The sequence below is a fragment of the Lolium rigidum genome, chromosome 4 (assembly GCF_022539505.1).
Source record: "Lolium rigidum isolate FL_2022 chromosome 4, APGP_CSIRO_Lrig_0.1, whole genome shotgun sequence".
In the NCBI taxonomy this organism is placed as follows: Eukaryota; Viridiplantae; Streptophyta; class Magnoliopsida; order Poales; family Poaceae; genus Lolium; species Lolium rigidum.
The window spans coordinates 113,916,063-113,931,603 of record NC_061511.1 but is presented as its reverse complement, the minus strand read 5'-3'; the positions used below and the strand labels follow the sequence as shown (position 1 = coordinate 113,931,603).

Genomic DNA, 15,541 nt, shown 5'->3' with positions numbered 1-15,541 from the left:
GATACTTCGGGAGGAGAACCACCGAATGCGCGGAATGATGGAGTATCACTCAATTTCCATCACAAGGCCACCACTCGACATCTCGTGGACAACAATGAATCTCTTCGAGTCTTAGTGCGGAATTGCCAAACCGAGAAGCTGAAGGCTGAAGGAGATCTTTAAGAATCGCGGGAAGAATTCACCACCGCCGGAGGAGTAATTCATCATCGGTATTGGCATCCCCTTGGTTTGTTCCGAGCTTAGGGGAGTGCTGCGGTATCACATCATCACTATCTTTTACCTTTTTACTTTCAAGTAGTGTCATATCATGAGTAGGGAAGTTATCATATAAGATGTCTTGCGGTATGGAAGCATCTCTCTTTAGTTGGTTATCTATGTATCCCTTGGTGTGAGTTATCATTATGGAATATTAATGAGAAGTCTTATCATCTACATATTGCACATCTTATTTTAGTTTGCAATCTCTATTATATGATTGATCTTGTTGTTAGTAGGGGTATCACTTTGGGAGCATTGAGTAAATCTATTTGGTTTTGGCAAACTTAGCATTGGTCAATAGCAACAACACTTTGAGTTTTAAGTAGAGAAGAGGAAATACATGTAGATATGTTATTATCTTTCTTGTTAGTTCTTAGCTTAATATTCTAAAGTTAAAATTGTTTGTGCTTACAAGTAAGATGCATGATTGTTTCTATCACATGTAGATTTTTTTGTTTCCTCAACTCTTATGCTTGCTAATTAACCTTGCTAGCCAAAGACCTGTACCGAGAGGGAATACTTCTCGTGCATCCAAACCCTTAAACCAAACCTATGCCATCAGTGTCCACCATAACTACCTACTATGTGTTATTTCCCTGCCATTCCAAGTAAATACTTCATGTGCTACCTTTAAATAATTCAAAAGCTATTACTTCTTATTTGTGTCAATGTTTTATAGCTCATGAGGAAGTATGTGGTGTTTTATCTTTCGAGTCTTGTTAGGCGGCTTCCACTAATGGACTAGTGGCTTCATCCACTTATCCTTTAATTTTGCAAAAAGAGCCGGCAACGGGGTTCCCGACCCCAATTAATCAACCTTCATTAATAACTCTCTTCACATGTTTTGCCTCGATTCATCGGTAAGCAACTTAATTTTGCAATAGACACTCCTCCATGGTATGAGATTGTTGGAAGGCACCCGAGGATTCGGTTAGCCATGGCTTGTGTAAGCAAAGGTTGGGGGGAGTGTCATCCTTAAATAAACTAAAGTACATGTGTAAACAAAAGAGAGGAGGGATGATCTGCCTTGCTGGTAGAGATAACGTCCTTCATGGGAGCCGCTCTTTGGAAGTCTGTTTGGCAAGGGGGTTAGAGTGCCTGCTACCATTCGTTGACAACAACAAACACCTCTCAAAACTTTACTTTTATGCTCTTTATATGATTTCAAAACTTAAAAAGCTCTAGCACATGATTTAATCCCTGCTTCCCTCTGCGAAGGGCCGGTATTTTACTTTATGTTGAGTCAGTAAACCTATTTCCCTCCATCTCAAGCAAGCATTTGAGTTGTTGTGATCAAACCATTTATATTGTGATCTATTTCATCATGCCTTTTACTCTTCCTTGTTTAGTACAAATTTTATCTGAATGAATATAGCTTTGAAAGTTATCAATGATTATGAGGAGATTACTATGATTGAGTATGCAAGTTTACCATAAGCTTTAATATGAGAGCGCTGCTCAATAGATGAGTATAATCTGTTAACTGTTCTCTGACCAAGAACAAAGTTTGCCATCACCAATTATGATTCCTTATGCACCTTTATTTGTGATTACCTTCTAATTGTTTCAAGTTGAATTATATGAGAAAGTTCTCTACTAGAATGCCTTGTGTGAGTGAATATGATGCTTCTTGTCCGTATTTTATTTATCGACTCTTCACTCCATAAACATGTGGTCTTGTTTACCGAGTTCAGTTTCGCTTGGGGACAAGCGAAGTCTAAGCTTGGGGGAGTTGATACGTCCATTTTGCATCACTATTTTATATCATAATTTGCTTGTTATTCATTGATATATTTCATATTTGGAGATGATACTTATGTAATTTCATCTATTTTGCATGTTTCATGATTATTTGAGGATCGCGCACTCGGAGCCGGGATTCTCGCTGGAAAAAGCACCGTCGGAATGCAATATTTCGGAAGATCAACAGATTGACGGAAATTATATGAAAAATCCTATTTTTCCGAGAAGACGAAGGGAGCCGGAAGGGGGAGCCGAGGGGACCCGAGGTGGGCCCACCTCATAGGCCGGCGCGGCCCAAGGCCCGGCCGCGCCGCCTTGTGAGGAGGGGGCCCACGGCCCCCTCTTGCCTCCTTTTCTTCGCGTACGTCTTCGTCCCGAAAACCTAAGCCCCGAGAGGATAGTCGCGAAGAGTCACGGCCCGCCTGCGCGGGGCGGAGAACACCAGAGAGAAAAGAGCTCTCCGGCGAGCTGAAATCGCGGGAAATTCCCTCCCGGAGGGGGAAATCGACGCCATCGTCACCGTCATCGAACTGGACATCATCTCCATCATCATCACCATCATCATCATCATCATCATCATCATCACCGCCATCTCCACCGCTGCACCTCGTCACCGCTGTAACAATTTGGGTTTGATCTTGTTTGTTTGATAGGGGAAACTCTCCCGGTGTTGATTTCTACTTGTTATTGATGCTATTGAGTGAAACTATTGAACCAAGGTTTATGTTCAGATTGTTATTCATCATCATATCACCTCTGATCATGTTCCATATGATGTCTCGTGAGTAGTTCGTTTAGTTCTTGAGGACATGGGTGAAGTCTAAATGTTAGTAGTGAATTATGTTGGTTAGTATTCAATGTTGTGATATTTAAGTTGTGGTGTTATTCTTCTAGTGGTGTCGTGTGAACGTCGACTACATGACACTTCACCATTTATGGGCCTAGGGGAATGCATCTTGTATTCGTTTGCCAATTGCGGGGTTGCCGGAGTGACGAAACCTAAACCCCGTTGGTATATCGGTGCAGGAGGGATAGCAGGATCTCAGAGTTTAAGGTTGTGGTTAGATTTATCTTAATTACTTTCTTGTAGTTGCAGATGCTTGCAAGGAGTATAATCACAAGTATGTATTAGTACTAGGAAGGGCGGTACATTAGCATAGGTTCACCCACACAACACTTATGAAAACAATGAAGATTAATCAGCTATATGAAGCAGAAGCACTAGACTAAATTCCCGTGTGTCCTCAAGAACGTTTGGTCATTATAAGTAAACAAACCGGCTTGTCCTTTGTGCTAAAAAGGATTGGGCCACTCGCTGCAATTATTTCTCTCGCACTTTACTTACTTGTACTTTATTCATCTGCTATATCAAAACCCCCTGAATACTTGTCTGTGAGCATTTACAGTGAATCCTTCATCGAAACTGCTTGTCAACACCTTCTGCTTCTCGTTGGGTTCGACACTCTTATTTAACGAAGATACTACGATACACCCCCTATACTTGTGGGTCATCAGGATTGCTCCCCCATAATCCACCATGGGAGAGCTTCTTCTTCGGCGCATCTTCACATATCCATGATCACCATATGGATGGAAAGAGTCAAGCAAAGGATCTCTTCGAGATGGCTCATCTTGAACTTGCACTTTATTTGTTGATGTCTTGAAGTTAACCTTGAGACCTCACTTCATCTTCATCTTCAAGACATACTTGACACTTTGCACTTCTACATTTGTTTATTATTGCAATCTTGAAGCCAACATATGGTTCAAGCATTGCCTTCAAGCATATGATCTCTTCAAGTTGGCTCATCTTGAACTTGCACTTCATTTCGTTGATGTCTTGAAGTTAACCTTGAGAGCTCACTTCATCTTCATCTTCAAGACACACTTGACACTTGATCTTCTTCATTTGCTTCTTATTGCAATCTTGAAGCCAACATATGGTTCAAGCATTGCCTATGAACAACTCCTACAAATATAACTCAATGCAAACATTAGTCCATAGGGATTGTCATTAATTACCAAAACCACACATGGGGGCTCCATGCACTTTCAACTATGTAGTTCAAATTTTGATGTCAAAATTTGTACTAAAAAAATCAAATTATACTACAAGTGGGACAAAAGTGGGATCCCACTTGACACACATAATTATCCCTCCTATTTAGCGCTTGTTGCGTTTACGGGCGCGTCGACACACGCATGCAACCCTCCTAGGTCGCGGCCTGCCATCATCGTCATCAAATCCTTCCCTATCTTATCCATCGAGACTGAACCAGATCAGTCCACTGCCGCCACCGCCGGATAGGATGCCTGTCTAAAGCCCCATCTCTGGCCGGCTCCCCGCACCCCAAGCCCTAATCCTGGTGCAGGCAAGCTCCTCGCACCTGCAACCCACCCCAACCAAAAACCCTAAGTTTTATTACACACATCCGCCGGTGAAGCCGCGTCGTCATGTCTCGAGTGAGATCCATTCCTCGCCTAGCCATCGATGACGCGTCCAATTGCGTCTTCTCCATCGGCGGCGAGGTCCTCCCGGTCATCGATGCATCATCTTCCCGCTAACCGACGCAACGACCTTCAAATAGGATTTGCCGTTATCTACACTAGGCCACACAAAATTATCCAACCCGCCTAGTCCTAGATGGTCGCTTGGGCGTGCATTTTCACTTTCTTTGCTCGACCCAACTAGTGAATCCATCTCCGTTGACCATTTCTATTCTCCGTGGAGAGGGGGCTCCTCGCCATCGACCTGGTCGGAAGATGCGTGACGCCGCCCAACAAGAAATACTTTTTTGTTTTTTTCTCTTGTATCTTATCTTTATTTTCTGAAATATTTATTATTCCAAAATAATATGTTTCTAAAAATATTTTTAAAAAACTTAACTTTCTAAAAAAAATATTTTTTTAAATTTAAACAAATTTGGAAATATCCGAAAAAATTGAAATTTTAAAAAAGTAACATATTTATAATTGGAAGAAAAATTTAAAAAATATTATTTAAAATTTGAACAATTTTCAAATTTGAACATGATTGAAGTATGGAATTTTTTTAATTTGAACATTTTTATAGTTTGAAAATTTTCCAAATTAAAATATTTTCAAATTTTAATTTTAATATTATTTGCATCTGAAAATTTAAAAATGACAAAAAAGAAAAAGAAAACAGAAAAGAAAGAAAACTCCTGGGCCAGGCCCACCGGCGCGGAGGTGTGCGGCACCGACCTGGTAGCAGTTGTATAGATTTTGCCGCAAAACAGATCTTACCTATCGGCTGCCACCTGACAGAAAAAAAAAGATATCCCTGCCTGCCTCTCGTCTCGTGGACCGGCCGGTGAAGACGCCGGCGCGAGCTCGCACTACCAACATCGAATTCAAGCCAGGAGACGCAAATCCAGCTCCATCTTGCCTCCACTGCCCGCCCCAGCACGAAGGCTCGTCGGAATTTCCCATCTTCCCACTGGTATGGTTGCATGATCTGTCCAGGGGTTGGATGAAGGAACGAAAGCCGGCGGCCTCCTCCACGCTGTCCCGGATCCTCGCGACGTGCGCGTCCCAGGTGCTGACTTCCCCCCTCCCTCCTACGTCTGGGGATCGGGTTGCCCCTGCTGAACTTTTCCTTTTTGTTAGCTGCTAGTCAGCAGTTCTGGTGATAGATTTCGTGGGATTTTTTTGGGTTCCCGTCGCATATACGTTGACTTGACTGGTCTAGTGCGGTTGGGAAGATCAAGATGGGTGATAAAGCTGGTGTACGTCTATTTGCTAGTTGTTTCCCTAGTATCATAATATTGTTGCCCGATCCCTGCTATACCGGTCTAATTTGATCAGTGTACCTCAGCTTAGTCGTGATTTTGATTCGCGGCTACATGGAGGATGTCTGCTGCTTAGTTGTTTGCTTTCTCTGCCCTTTGTATGGTTGTTATATTTAAGAAGTTACTTTAATTGATTGCCCCTAAACTTGGCTACTGGTGTTTCTATATTTTGTCAGTCCGAGTCTCTCCTAAATAGTTTGGTCCTGTGATTCACCTGCAGGTCTGCTTGGTACCCTGATAAGTTGCTAAGTTGTTTAACTGAAAAACATTAGTTTCATGTCATGGCTTATACGTGCGCAATGATCGGCTATGCTAGTGCTACCATATGTAAATTCATGAAATCGTTTAAATTGCTTGTGATTCACCGCGATTTATTTTGACACTGAAGGGTTCTGTGACTTGCTATGCTAGTGCTACCATATGTAAATTCATGAAATCGTTTAAATTGCTTGTGCCAACTGTCTTGGCGAAGATGAGTGAATAATCAATGACCTTATGATCTGGACCATCTGGTTTAGTTTCTTTATGTTGTGAGTGTTGTATTTATCAGCTATGCTATGCAGGCAAAAGATTATGGGAGATGCGTAGCAGCAAAGGTCCCTGAGATTGAACATAATATGTGTTCTAAAGAGTTTCTAGCACTCAGAGCATGCATGCAAACTGCGGTAATCTTTTCTATCATTAAGAAAAAGTGTGGCTGTATCGAATCATACTGTTATAATTCCCCCTGTTTAATTAATCATCCAATTTCAAATGGAAATGGCCCTTTAATATGTATTTTTGACTGTAATACAGTACGGGAATCCCCTACGGTCTTTTATAATAACTTAAAGCCAGCTGTTTTGTTCTTGGCCAACAATCAAATTGTGTACCTATTATTTGTCTTCCTCTTGCTTGCTTCTTCGTCCTCCTATCTTCTTCCACCCTTCACTTCTGCTGCATGCTCTGACAATCCTCCTCTGCTTACACTATTTGGGCCACCTCTGGCGAGGTTACGGTTCAGGTTAGGGTTAGGGTTTGGGTTGGATGGTGGCTCTCTGTTACCCTGCGGCTTAGAGGGATGACCGGCAAGAGTGGTGGCAACAGTTTGTTTGGGTGGCCGTGGGCATGGCAAGAAAGCCTGTGGGAAGTTAAGCTGGGAGGGGAGGGTGGTGGTTGAGACTAGGGATCAAATCCAGCAGCCGCAGGGCGGTAGATGAGACGGCCACCACATAGAGAGGGAGTGAGGAGGGTACGGTGGGGGTAATGGTGGGCCTTGCGGTCCTCGGTGGTTCCGGCTCCTGCGAGGCAGAGGGCGGTTGAGCTCGAGGAGCGGGAGGATGGGGAGGGTGTTCTATCATGAGGTGAGAGTGGGGTGAGAGAAGTATAAACGATTGAGGGCCAATCTACTCCTGATCCGATGATCCAGATCACTGATGGTCAATGTGACAATAGTTGGCTGTCAATAGTCAGTCTCTTAGTTAATTTCCTTTTAGTCTTGCAGAAATTAATTTGTATTAGTTTAATAAAATAGACTGCTCATAGTCTATGGCTCTGTGCAACATTTTCATGCTTGATATTTGAAACTGATTTATCTTCCTGGCCGAACTTTCACAATTTCGTAACTATGTTTTCTTCTGTCCTGAAGGTCAAGAATAAGGCTTGAGTGTGAGTTGCTGTGGCTCTCTGGTATGTCTATGCATATATTTGCAACTCAAAGAAAATATGTGATAGCATGGTGCTTTATTACCATGTAATAAGAAAAAGAACTGTGCATCATGCTGACAGCAGCTCCTTTCCAATCATGTGATAAAATGTAGGCTCACTAGCTTAGTCGCTTGAAGTAACAAAAGAGTTCTGCGCAATCAGATGCAAGGAGGTCTGGGCAGCCCTGGTGCGCTCTCTCACGCTTATGTACAACATCCTCCGCTTCGATGTGACATTCCAGATATTAGGGGCCTATTCTATGATGATGCCAATAAGTTTCTCGTAGCTCCAACAGCTGATCGGGTATATGAACATCCAGTTGATTGACTTCTCCATTTCCTTCAGTGAACCTGGTTATTATAAAGTAATTTGGTTGCGTGATTGTAGATATTATACTGGAAGATAGCTCCATCTGCTCCATCTGGACCTCCAAACTCTGATCCAGTTAATGAAGGCCCTGTCTTATCAGTTCGATTTTCGCTGGATCAGAAAGCAATAGGGATTCAACGATCCAGTAATGAGGTTGAGTTTAGAAATAGAGAAACAGGTGAAGCCTGTAGCAAGAAGTGCAGAGCAGATTCTGAAACCATACTGGGCTTTTTCTGGACTGACTGCCCCACTTGTGATGTCATAATAATAAAAACAAGGTATGTATTTTGTTGTTGTTACAGTACAAATAGCAGAAAATTTATGTGTGTCCTGCATCCAAATATCCGATTAGCCTACTAACACACCCATAGAGCACTTTTTGCGACAGAAAAATCACTTATTTCCTCAGTTTGGGATTGACTTCATTCATGTTTTAGTTCTATGTAGGAGATTATCCTGTTCATTGGTTCATTTTATTGTGAATTTTATGTCTATTGCAGTGGCCTAGATCTGCTTGTATATGAGCCTCAATCAAATGCTCTTCGCTTGGCGGAGTCAAAGAAGTTCAATGTTACCTGGTATCTTTACACTCATGAAAGCAGGTTGCTTCTTCTTGCCTCTGGCATGCAATGTACACTGTTTACTGGATATCAGGTAATGCATTATGCACACATCAAAGACAACATATCCCATAGAAAAATCTCTTTTTTTTTTCCATAAAATTTGGTTGGTAAGAAGTCTTGGTTGGTATTTACCTGACTTTACTGTTTTGAACTATTTTCGCGTCCATTCTGCTGGGCTAATGCTGTAGTTGCACTTCAAAGCAGACTATGTATTGAGATATTTTCAACTTCTCTGTTGTAAAACAGTAGGCTTGGAGCATCTCCAGTCGCGTCCCCCAAACCGTCCCCCAAACCGCGCCGGATTGAGCGTTTGGGGGACGTGTTTTGTTCGTGCCGCCTTTGGGGGACGTCGCTCCCCAGCCGCGTCCCCCAAACGCCGCCCCCATGAAGAATTCAAATTTTGCATTCAAAAGAGATCGTTCCCGCCGATCAGAGTAGCGGCGATCAGAGTAGCGGCGATTAGAGTAGCGGCGATCATATTACAGACCATATAGTGCATGCTAAATTAGAAGAAGGGGTTGGTCGACGGCGACGTATCCTGAGTCAACGCAGGCCCGTCGATCACGACGACCTCGTGGCGATCTGCCTGGTGCTGTGCATACTCCGTCTTCTTCTTTTTCTTCTTCACGCCGTCCGCGTCTACCTCCACGAGATCATCGTCACCGGCACCCTCCTCGTCCTCTTCCTCGCCGCCCTCGCCGCCCTCTTCGTCCTCGTCGTCGTCGTCCTCCACCTCCTCCTCTTCATCGTCCTCCTCGTCCTCACCCCCGCCCTCTTCCTCGGCACCCTCGGCACCGGCGCCGTCGACTCGAGCGGCCCCCTTCGGCCGGTGAAAGGGTCGCCGTCCGCACCGGGTCCGGCTCGCGCTGCTCGTACGCCGGGGAGTAGAGGTTGTTGGGGTTGAAGCTGCCATGCGGCAGCGCATCCTGGTAGTGGGGCGACAAGTTAGGCGTCACGCACCCGGGAGTGCCGGAGGGGCCGTTGTTGTCGAAGGCGGATGACGACGGAGAGAAGACTCCTGGAACGTACACCGGCACGTTCGTACTATATGGGCTCGCGTTGGTGGCGGCGATACACCCGGCCATTATGTGCTGGTGCTGGCGCGCCGCCAGAGCCTTCTTCTCCTCGCTCGCCGCCCTCCGTCCTTTCCGCTCCGCCGTCGACATCTTCCGGCGCAGACAGTCTTGATGCCACTGATCATCGGTCCATCCTTCCGGCTTCTTCTTCGGGGCCAGCGCCTTTCGCGGCTTCGCGAACGGCGCTTTCGCCCCTTTCGTCGCATTGCTCGGCGGCTTCTTGGCCGCTTTCTTGGCCATCTTTTTGGGGGCTATCGGCGGCGCCATGGAATGGGGAGAAGGTAGCGGCGGCGGGTGGGCGGCGGGAGAGGGTAGCGGCGGCGGGTGGACGGCGGGAGGGAGAAACAAATCGGCGGGATAGGAGAAATGAATCGGCGGCGGGATATGTGTTGGGAGGCCAGAAATGCGCGGCGGGATAGGCGCGATATGGCGGGAGGGGCGGGATTTGGCGGGAATGGGAGACGATTTTTCAGTGAGCCGCTGACTAGTCGGCCCCGCGTCGGTTCGCCTCGCTTTTTGTTGTGTCCGGCGTCCCCGGTGCGTCCCCTGTGGGACGGGGACGGGCTCGGGGCGCCGGACACCGTATCGGGCCGCGCCGGACATAAATGGGCTTCGGGGGACGCGGCTGGAACACATTTTTTGTCCGGCGCGCCCCAAATCCCTTTGGGGGACGCTTTGGGGGACGCGGCTGGAGATGCTCTTGGATCTTTACTTTTTATTTATACTAACTTGGCTTTTGGTGTTTCCTTTAGAGACTAGTAATAACTTCTAGAATTTACTTCCATATTTTTTTGGTGTGCATATTTTGGATGGCGTATAGGAGAAAGCGATGGTAAATAAGACAAGAAATTTGTAGCATATCATCCCAATTCCCAAATTTTGGAGTGGATACGTTAGCCTATGGCTTGCTAGGTGTACATTATTTGGTCAATGCTGCATATTTATCAGCCGGCGTCTCAACCAGGTCTCTTTGCTTCTCAGTTCTAGACTCTAGTTTCTTGTTGAGGTCTTTCTTGTTAAAGTGGAGGACCAGTGTGCTTTATCTGTATTAGTCAGGGTCCTCTTTGTAATTCATCCCGTCATGTAATACAGCTTCTGGGGCCTTCGCGCCTCTTCCCCGTTCAATAAAAAAGAAGACTCTAGTTTAGTTGGTAGTCTTCTTCCCCTAATGTACTAGAGGTCACCGAACTATCCAGTAGTAAGTTTCAAGCCAGGTGCATGCAATATTTTTATCCTCCTCTTGACTCCTGGTTAATTTGTGAGAGTTCTTTAGCACTTGCAAACTGTAGAAGTGTAATGGTGTTAAGGAATTGGCCCTCTCTTGATTCTAGTTCACACTCCACCACTGAGGATGTGATTGATCCATTTTCCCAGGCTCTGTATTCTGAATGTCAGTTTGCAGTTGAGCTGTTTCTGCAAGCAAGACATCTATGCATATCAAAACATTTCTTATCAGTTTGGAGATTTTTATCTATGTTGTCTCATGTCTACTTCGAATGCAAATGTATATTGAATGAACTGGAAAGTTTAACTGATAAACTTTTTTCTTCAGATAGCACGATTTAGCATCCAATCTGTATTCTAACTTCCACCCATGTTTCTAACAGTTTTCTGCTGGTGGGATTGTGAAATTGCCTAAGTTTGAGATGACGATGTCTAAATGCGAAGCAAATAACAAGCCTGTCCTAGCTGCTGCTGATGTTCACATTGTAACTGTGTATGCTTTTCTGCCCCTTTATATCTGTTTTGCTCTCGATCATTTTAGAAATTTCACATATAGTTCCGATAATATATTTCGAATGTGACAGGTATGGTAGGATTTACTGCTTGCAGCTCGATAGAGTTAACATGGCATTGAACTTGTACCGTTTCTACCGTGATGCTGTTGTGCAACAGGTTTGAACTATAAACTGATTTCCCGTGTACTTCATTTTCTCAAAAAGATGTTATATTTTGGATATTTTTCCCATTCTAGCTCTAGCCTGAAGAGGGGAGGGGGCACATAATTAGCCTGGTCTGGTCTTTGTAAGCTTGGTGGCTGTTTCAGCTGAGTAGCATTTATTTGGTATTTATGAAAATTATCACCCTTTGTCATGTTTGCAGCATTAATAGTATCATATTTTGCCATGACATCAACTTGAGAGAAAACATGCGGAGAGTTAGTAAAGATTAAGATGCTGGTAGCAGATTTGTTTATCTACCTTGAGTAAGGATTTATCTCGAAAAGGTACCGTTGCTTGCGTTCACAAGGAACTGTTTGAGTTCATAATAATTAGACTGAATGAAGTGGTGGTTCGACCCATATTACAGCATTCGCTCAAACCTTCGTCAAACCCTGATCTAGATCAATCAATCCAGATCAGGTTCTCATTCGCAATCTCATTCGTGAATCGCTATGAAGAGGAGCACATGAGTTGATGAGTAGATCATTGTCACCGTTGCATCTCCATCATCAACCTCTATGTCCATAAAGAAAGATCGCAAGCAGCTCTGTCGCTGTTGACCATGGCACTCCACATTGTACTCGAATTGTAGAAGGTCACGGATCATGAATGGTCAATCTGGTAACTAAGACATCGACCGAAGAATGAATAATGCCTAGTCTGGTCTGGCTGACCTATTGTGTCAGTTCAGGAAAAAAATGAAAAAAATATTGTGATCTGCATTAAGGAGGTGGCCAATGCTATATTGTTTGATAGGTTACACCATCGTTTGCTCACTGACTCAGTTCTACTAAACGCTATCTACTGAGTCAATAGGACCTGTAACAATATGTAGGTGGCATGATTAATTGTCTCTGATAAATAAAGTGCCAAATATTATGATAGGCACTCCATTCATGTATCTGGGTTTCTAGAAGATGTTCTGATGGATCATATTGTTAACTGTCTTGTCATTATTACGTTGGTAGAGTTCTTACTAGAATGAGCATGAGGAATAACCTGTAATGTTATAAGCGCTTTGCTTTCCATTTTAATCTAGTGTGTTGTTTCCTTTCCTAGAAGGCTGCAAGCAACTGGAGCTAAAGTTGGTACGAGGTTTCTGATTTGTGGCTGAATTGAACATCTTGGCCTTGTTAGTTTGTAGGAGAACCTCCCAGTTTACGGATTAAACTGTACCCTTTACATAAGTCAAACTGAGCTGTTCATTTATTTTATTTGTTAAATGATCACTTAATTTGTTTCTGAAAAGTTCATAAACTGCTCAAAGTTTGTGTGAAGATGGCCTTATTGCTGCTTTTCGCCAGTCCTAGACACTGAGATACTGACGAAAAAAATCCCAAAAACAGACCCAAGAAATAGTGCCTTGGTCAATGATCACAAGACTATTCTTGTCTAGGTTCTGGAATCCCGTTTGGTATTGTCTTTCTATTACTGCATTCAAGTAGTGGTAGTCCAGTAACTCATAGTTTGTTATTTCAGGCTACTCTGCCAACTTATTCAAGCAGAATTGCAGTTAGTGCAGTTGACAATCTAATCATGGTCCATCAGATAGATGCAAAAGTTGTCATACTATATGATGTGTTCATGGATTCTTACACACCAATATCTGCACCACTTCCGCTCCTAGTGAGAGGACTGCCCAGCAATAGTAGGCAAGCAGCTCAAACCGCAGATCACCAATCAAGTGCATATGGCGGGACTTTATATGGAGAAGGCTGGAACTTTCTCATTCCTGACCTTATCTGTGATGCTGATAATGGGCTATTGTGGAAACTTCATTTAGACCTGGAGGTAAGGAATCAGCAATGGATTATTTATGGATTATATCATCCTCAACGCAAATACATCTTTGTCCTGACATGCATACCTTGAAATCTAGTCTATTGCTGCTAGCACTTCTGATGCTCCTTCGATTTTGGAATTCCTTCAGAGACGAAAGTATGACCTGAGTACGGTAATATGAATTAACTGCTTCCCAGATATGCCCATCTGATAGTTCATTTTTTGCCAATTATTACCATTTCTTACTTAAATTTACGAAGCAGGTTAAGACACTTAGCCTTGCTATAATTCGAACAATCATCCTGGAAAGGAGGCCAATAAATTTGGTTGCCAAGGCAATGGATGTCATTCTTGATTCATACTCCCGTTTGATGAAAATGGGAGGCAGTGCTGCTGGGGCTAGGAGGACATCTGAGCAAAACGATCAGTCAAGTGGTCAGCCTGTTGAGGGCTCCCGTGTGGTTTCTCAGGAACCACCTTCTGGAACCATGAATAGACCTGTTCTCCACACAGATTCAGCAATTGAAGTCGAGTGTAGACCTGAGGATGGAATTACTAACCTGGCAGCACATGTAGATAGGACAATTTTAAATGCATCTTCTGATTCTGAAGATATTGCCAATACATCGAGAGCACCAAGTCAGGCAACATCTGGTGCCACCAGCAAAAGGCCGCAGGTTCTAGGTGAGGATAGCAGACCATTGGCTTCTGGTGCATCAATGCAGCCTGGAACACATGTCGCTTCTGTGACAATTTCACCAATTGAAATGTTCCAGTCTGTCTTTCTTCTCGTTGAAGATGAAATGATGGGTGACCCTGCATATCTTATTGTTGTCATCATGGAGTTTTTACGAAGGTACTTAGTATTCTTGAAAAGTAGTTCAGAAGCAACAAATACATGATAGTAAGAAAACAAATTTGTCTTGTTTTGTATACAGCATGTCAAAGGCTGGGCTGAAGGCTCCTCCCAACCTTTATGTGATGTTGACTACTTTGCTGGCCCGCAGCAACCGTTATGCTGAAATAGCACTGTTTGTATCAAACAAGGTTAGTATGTTGTTCTAACAACATTTTCTAAAACCAGTACTGATAATTAGTGTGTCAATTACCATTCAATACATTGGCAATCATGTTGTGTGTACTGATGACTAAGCATATTATGTTTTTATCTCTATTAGTTGCCCCAAAGTATATCTCCTGCGCACTATATTGTGCAGGAGAGCTCTCTATTCGTATTGTTTGTCCATCTCCTTGACATATCAAAAAGGTACTGTTTCATTTTTGTCATCAACCAATTACGCAGATCCTAGAGCCCTCCAGGGAACTTGCAATGCAGCTTGTTGAACTGGGCCGACAACATTCGCTGACAAGGAAGTTGGGCGTGGACATGCTGCGGGAGAGGTGCCTGCACCATGATTATGTGGCTGTATTACTCCAAGAAGGGTACTACCTGGAGGCTCTACGGTACGCTAGAAAATATAAGGTACGCATTAGGTGCATATTGGTGCTTGCTTGCATATTGTGTACCTTCCACTCCTTCCATATATCTGAGCATGCAATGTTACAAGAGCTAAGCATTATTTTTGTATGCGTCGCAACTTAAACACAGTATTTAAGGAGGCATCTCTATCAAACGGTTAAAAACAAAAGAAAAAAATCAACCCAGTATAAAAACACAACAGAATCCTGAGGCAACGTAGCTAAAGCTCGGGCTAAAACTTGAGAGAATCTCAGTCCAGTGAGTATTAGCGATTACGTCAAGTTAAATACTTTTCTGCTTGCTAGTTATTGGTATCCTGTATACTAAAATTCGCTGCTTAAATGCCCATGGCAATCCAAGGTAGCACCTTGGTTTTGTTCCAGTACTTTGTGCCCTTGTTACTGACATGAAAGATTCGTCCAGGTTATCACCGTGCAGCCTGCCCTATTCTTGGAGAAAGCCGTAGCCAAGGACAGTGCGCGGGACGTTGCTGCTGTGCTGAGCTTCTTCTCCGAGTCAATGCCAAACTTCAAGACGACGTCGGACTATGGCAGATATCAGCATGTACTGTCCGAAATGGTTTGAAGTTTGAACAACTTTTCTGCCCCAAGCTGTTAGCAGGCTGTATGGATGCATCCCTGCTTCTCTCCTGTGAGAATTTCTAAGTTTTTTAAACTGATAACTTAGTTCTTCCCTGTCTGAATGATTATACATGCATCAATATTTCATCGGTAATAAAATAAGCTGGTATGAGGTCCCGCTTGATTCA

General features: G+C 43.7%; 1 protein-coding gene across 1 annotated transcript; it reads left to right on the top strand.

The window, feature by feature from the left end:
- Positions 1 to 5,287: 5,287 nt before the first annotated feature.
- Positions 5,288 to 15,541, top strand: LOC124650529 (regulator of MON1-CCZ1 complex-like). The gene is made up of 14 exons (XM_047190041.1): positions 5,288 to 5,560; positions 6,377 to 6,478; positions 7,441 to 7,481; positions 7,613 to 7,802; positions 7,887 to 8,146; positions 8,369 to 8,522; positions 11,175 to 11,284; positions 11,376 to 11,463; positions 12,990 to 13,301; positions 13,390 to 13,464; positions 13,556 to 14,148; positions 14,231 to 14,339; positions 14,596 to 14,775; positions 15,196 to 15,541. The coding sequence occupies exons 4-14, from the start codon at positions 7,662 to 7,664 to the stop codon at positions 15,355 to 15,357; spliced, it is 2,184 nt and encodes a 727-aa protein (XP_047045997.1). The 5' UTR covers positions 5,288 to 5,560; positions 6,377 to 6,478; positions 7,441 to 7,481; positions 7,613 to 7,661; the 3' UTR covers positions 15,358 to 15,541.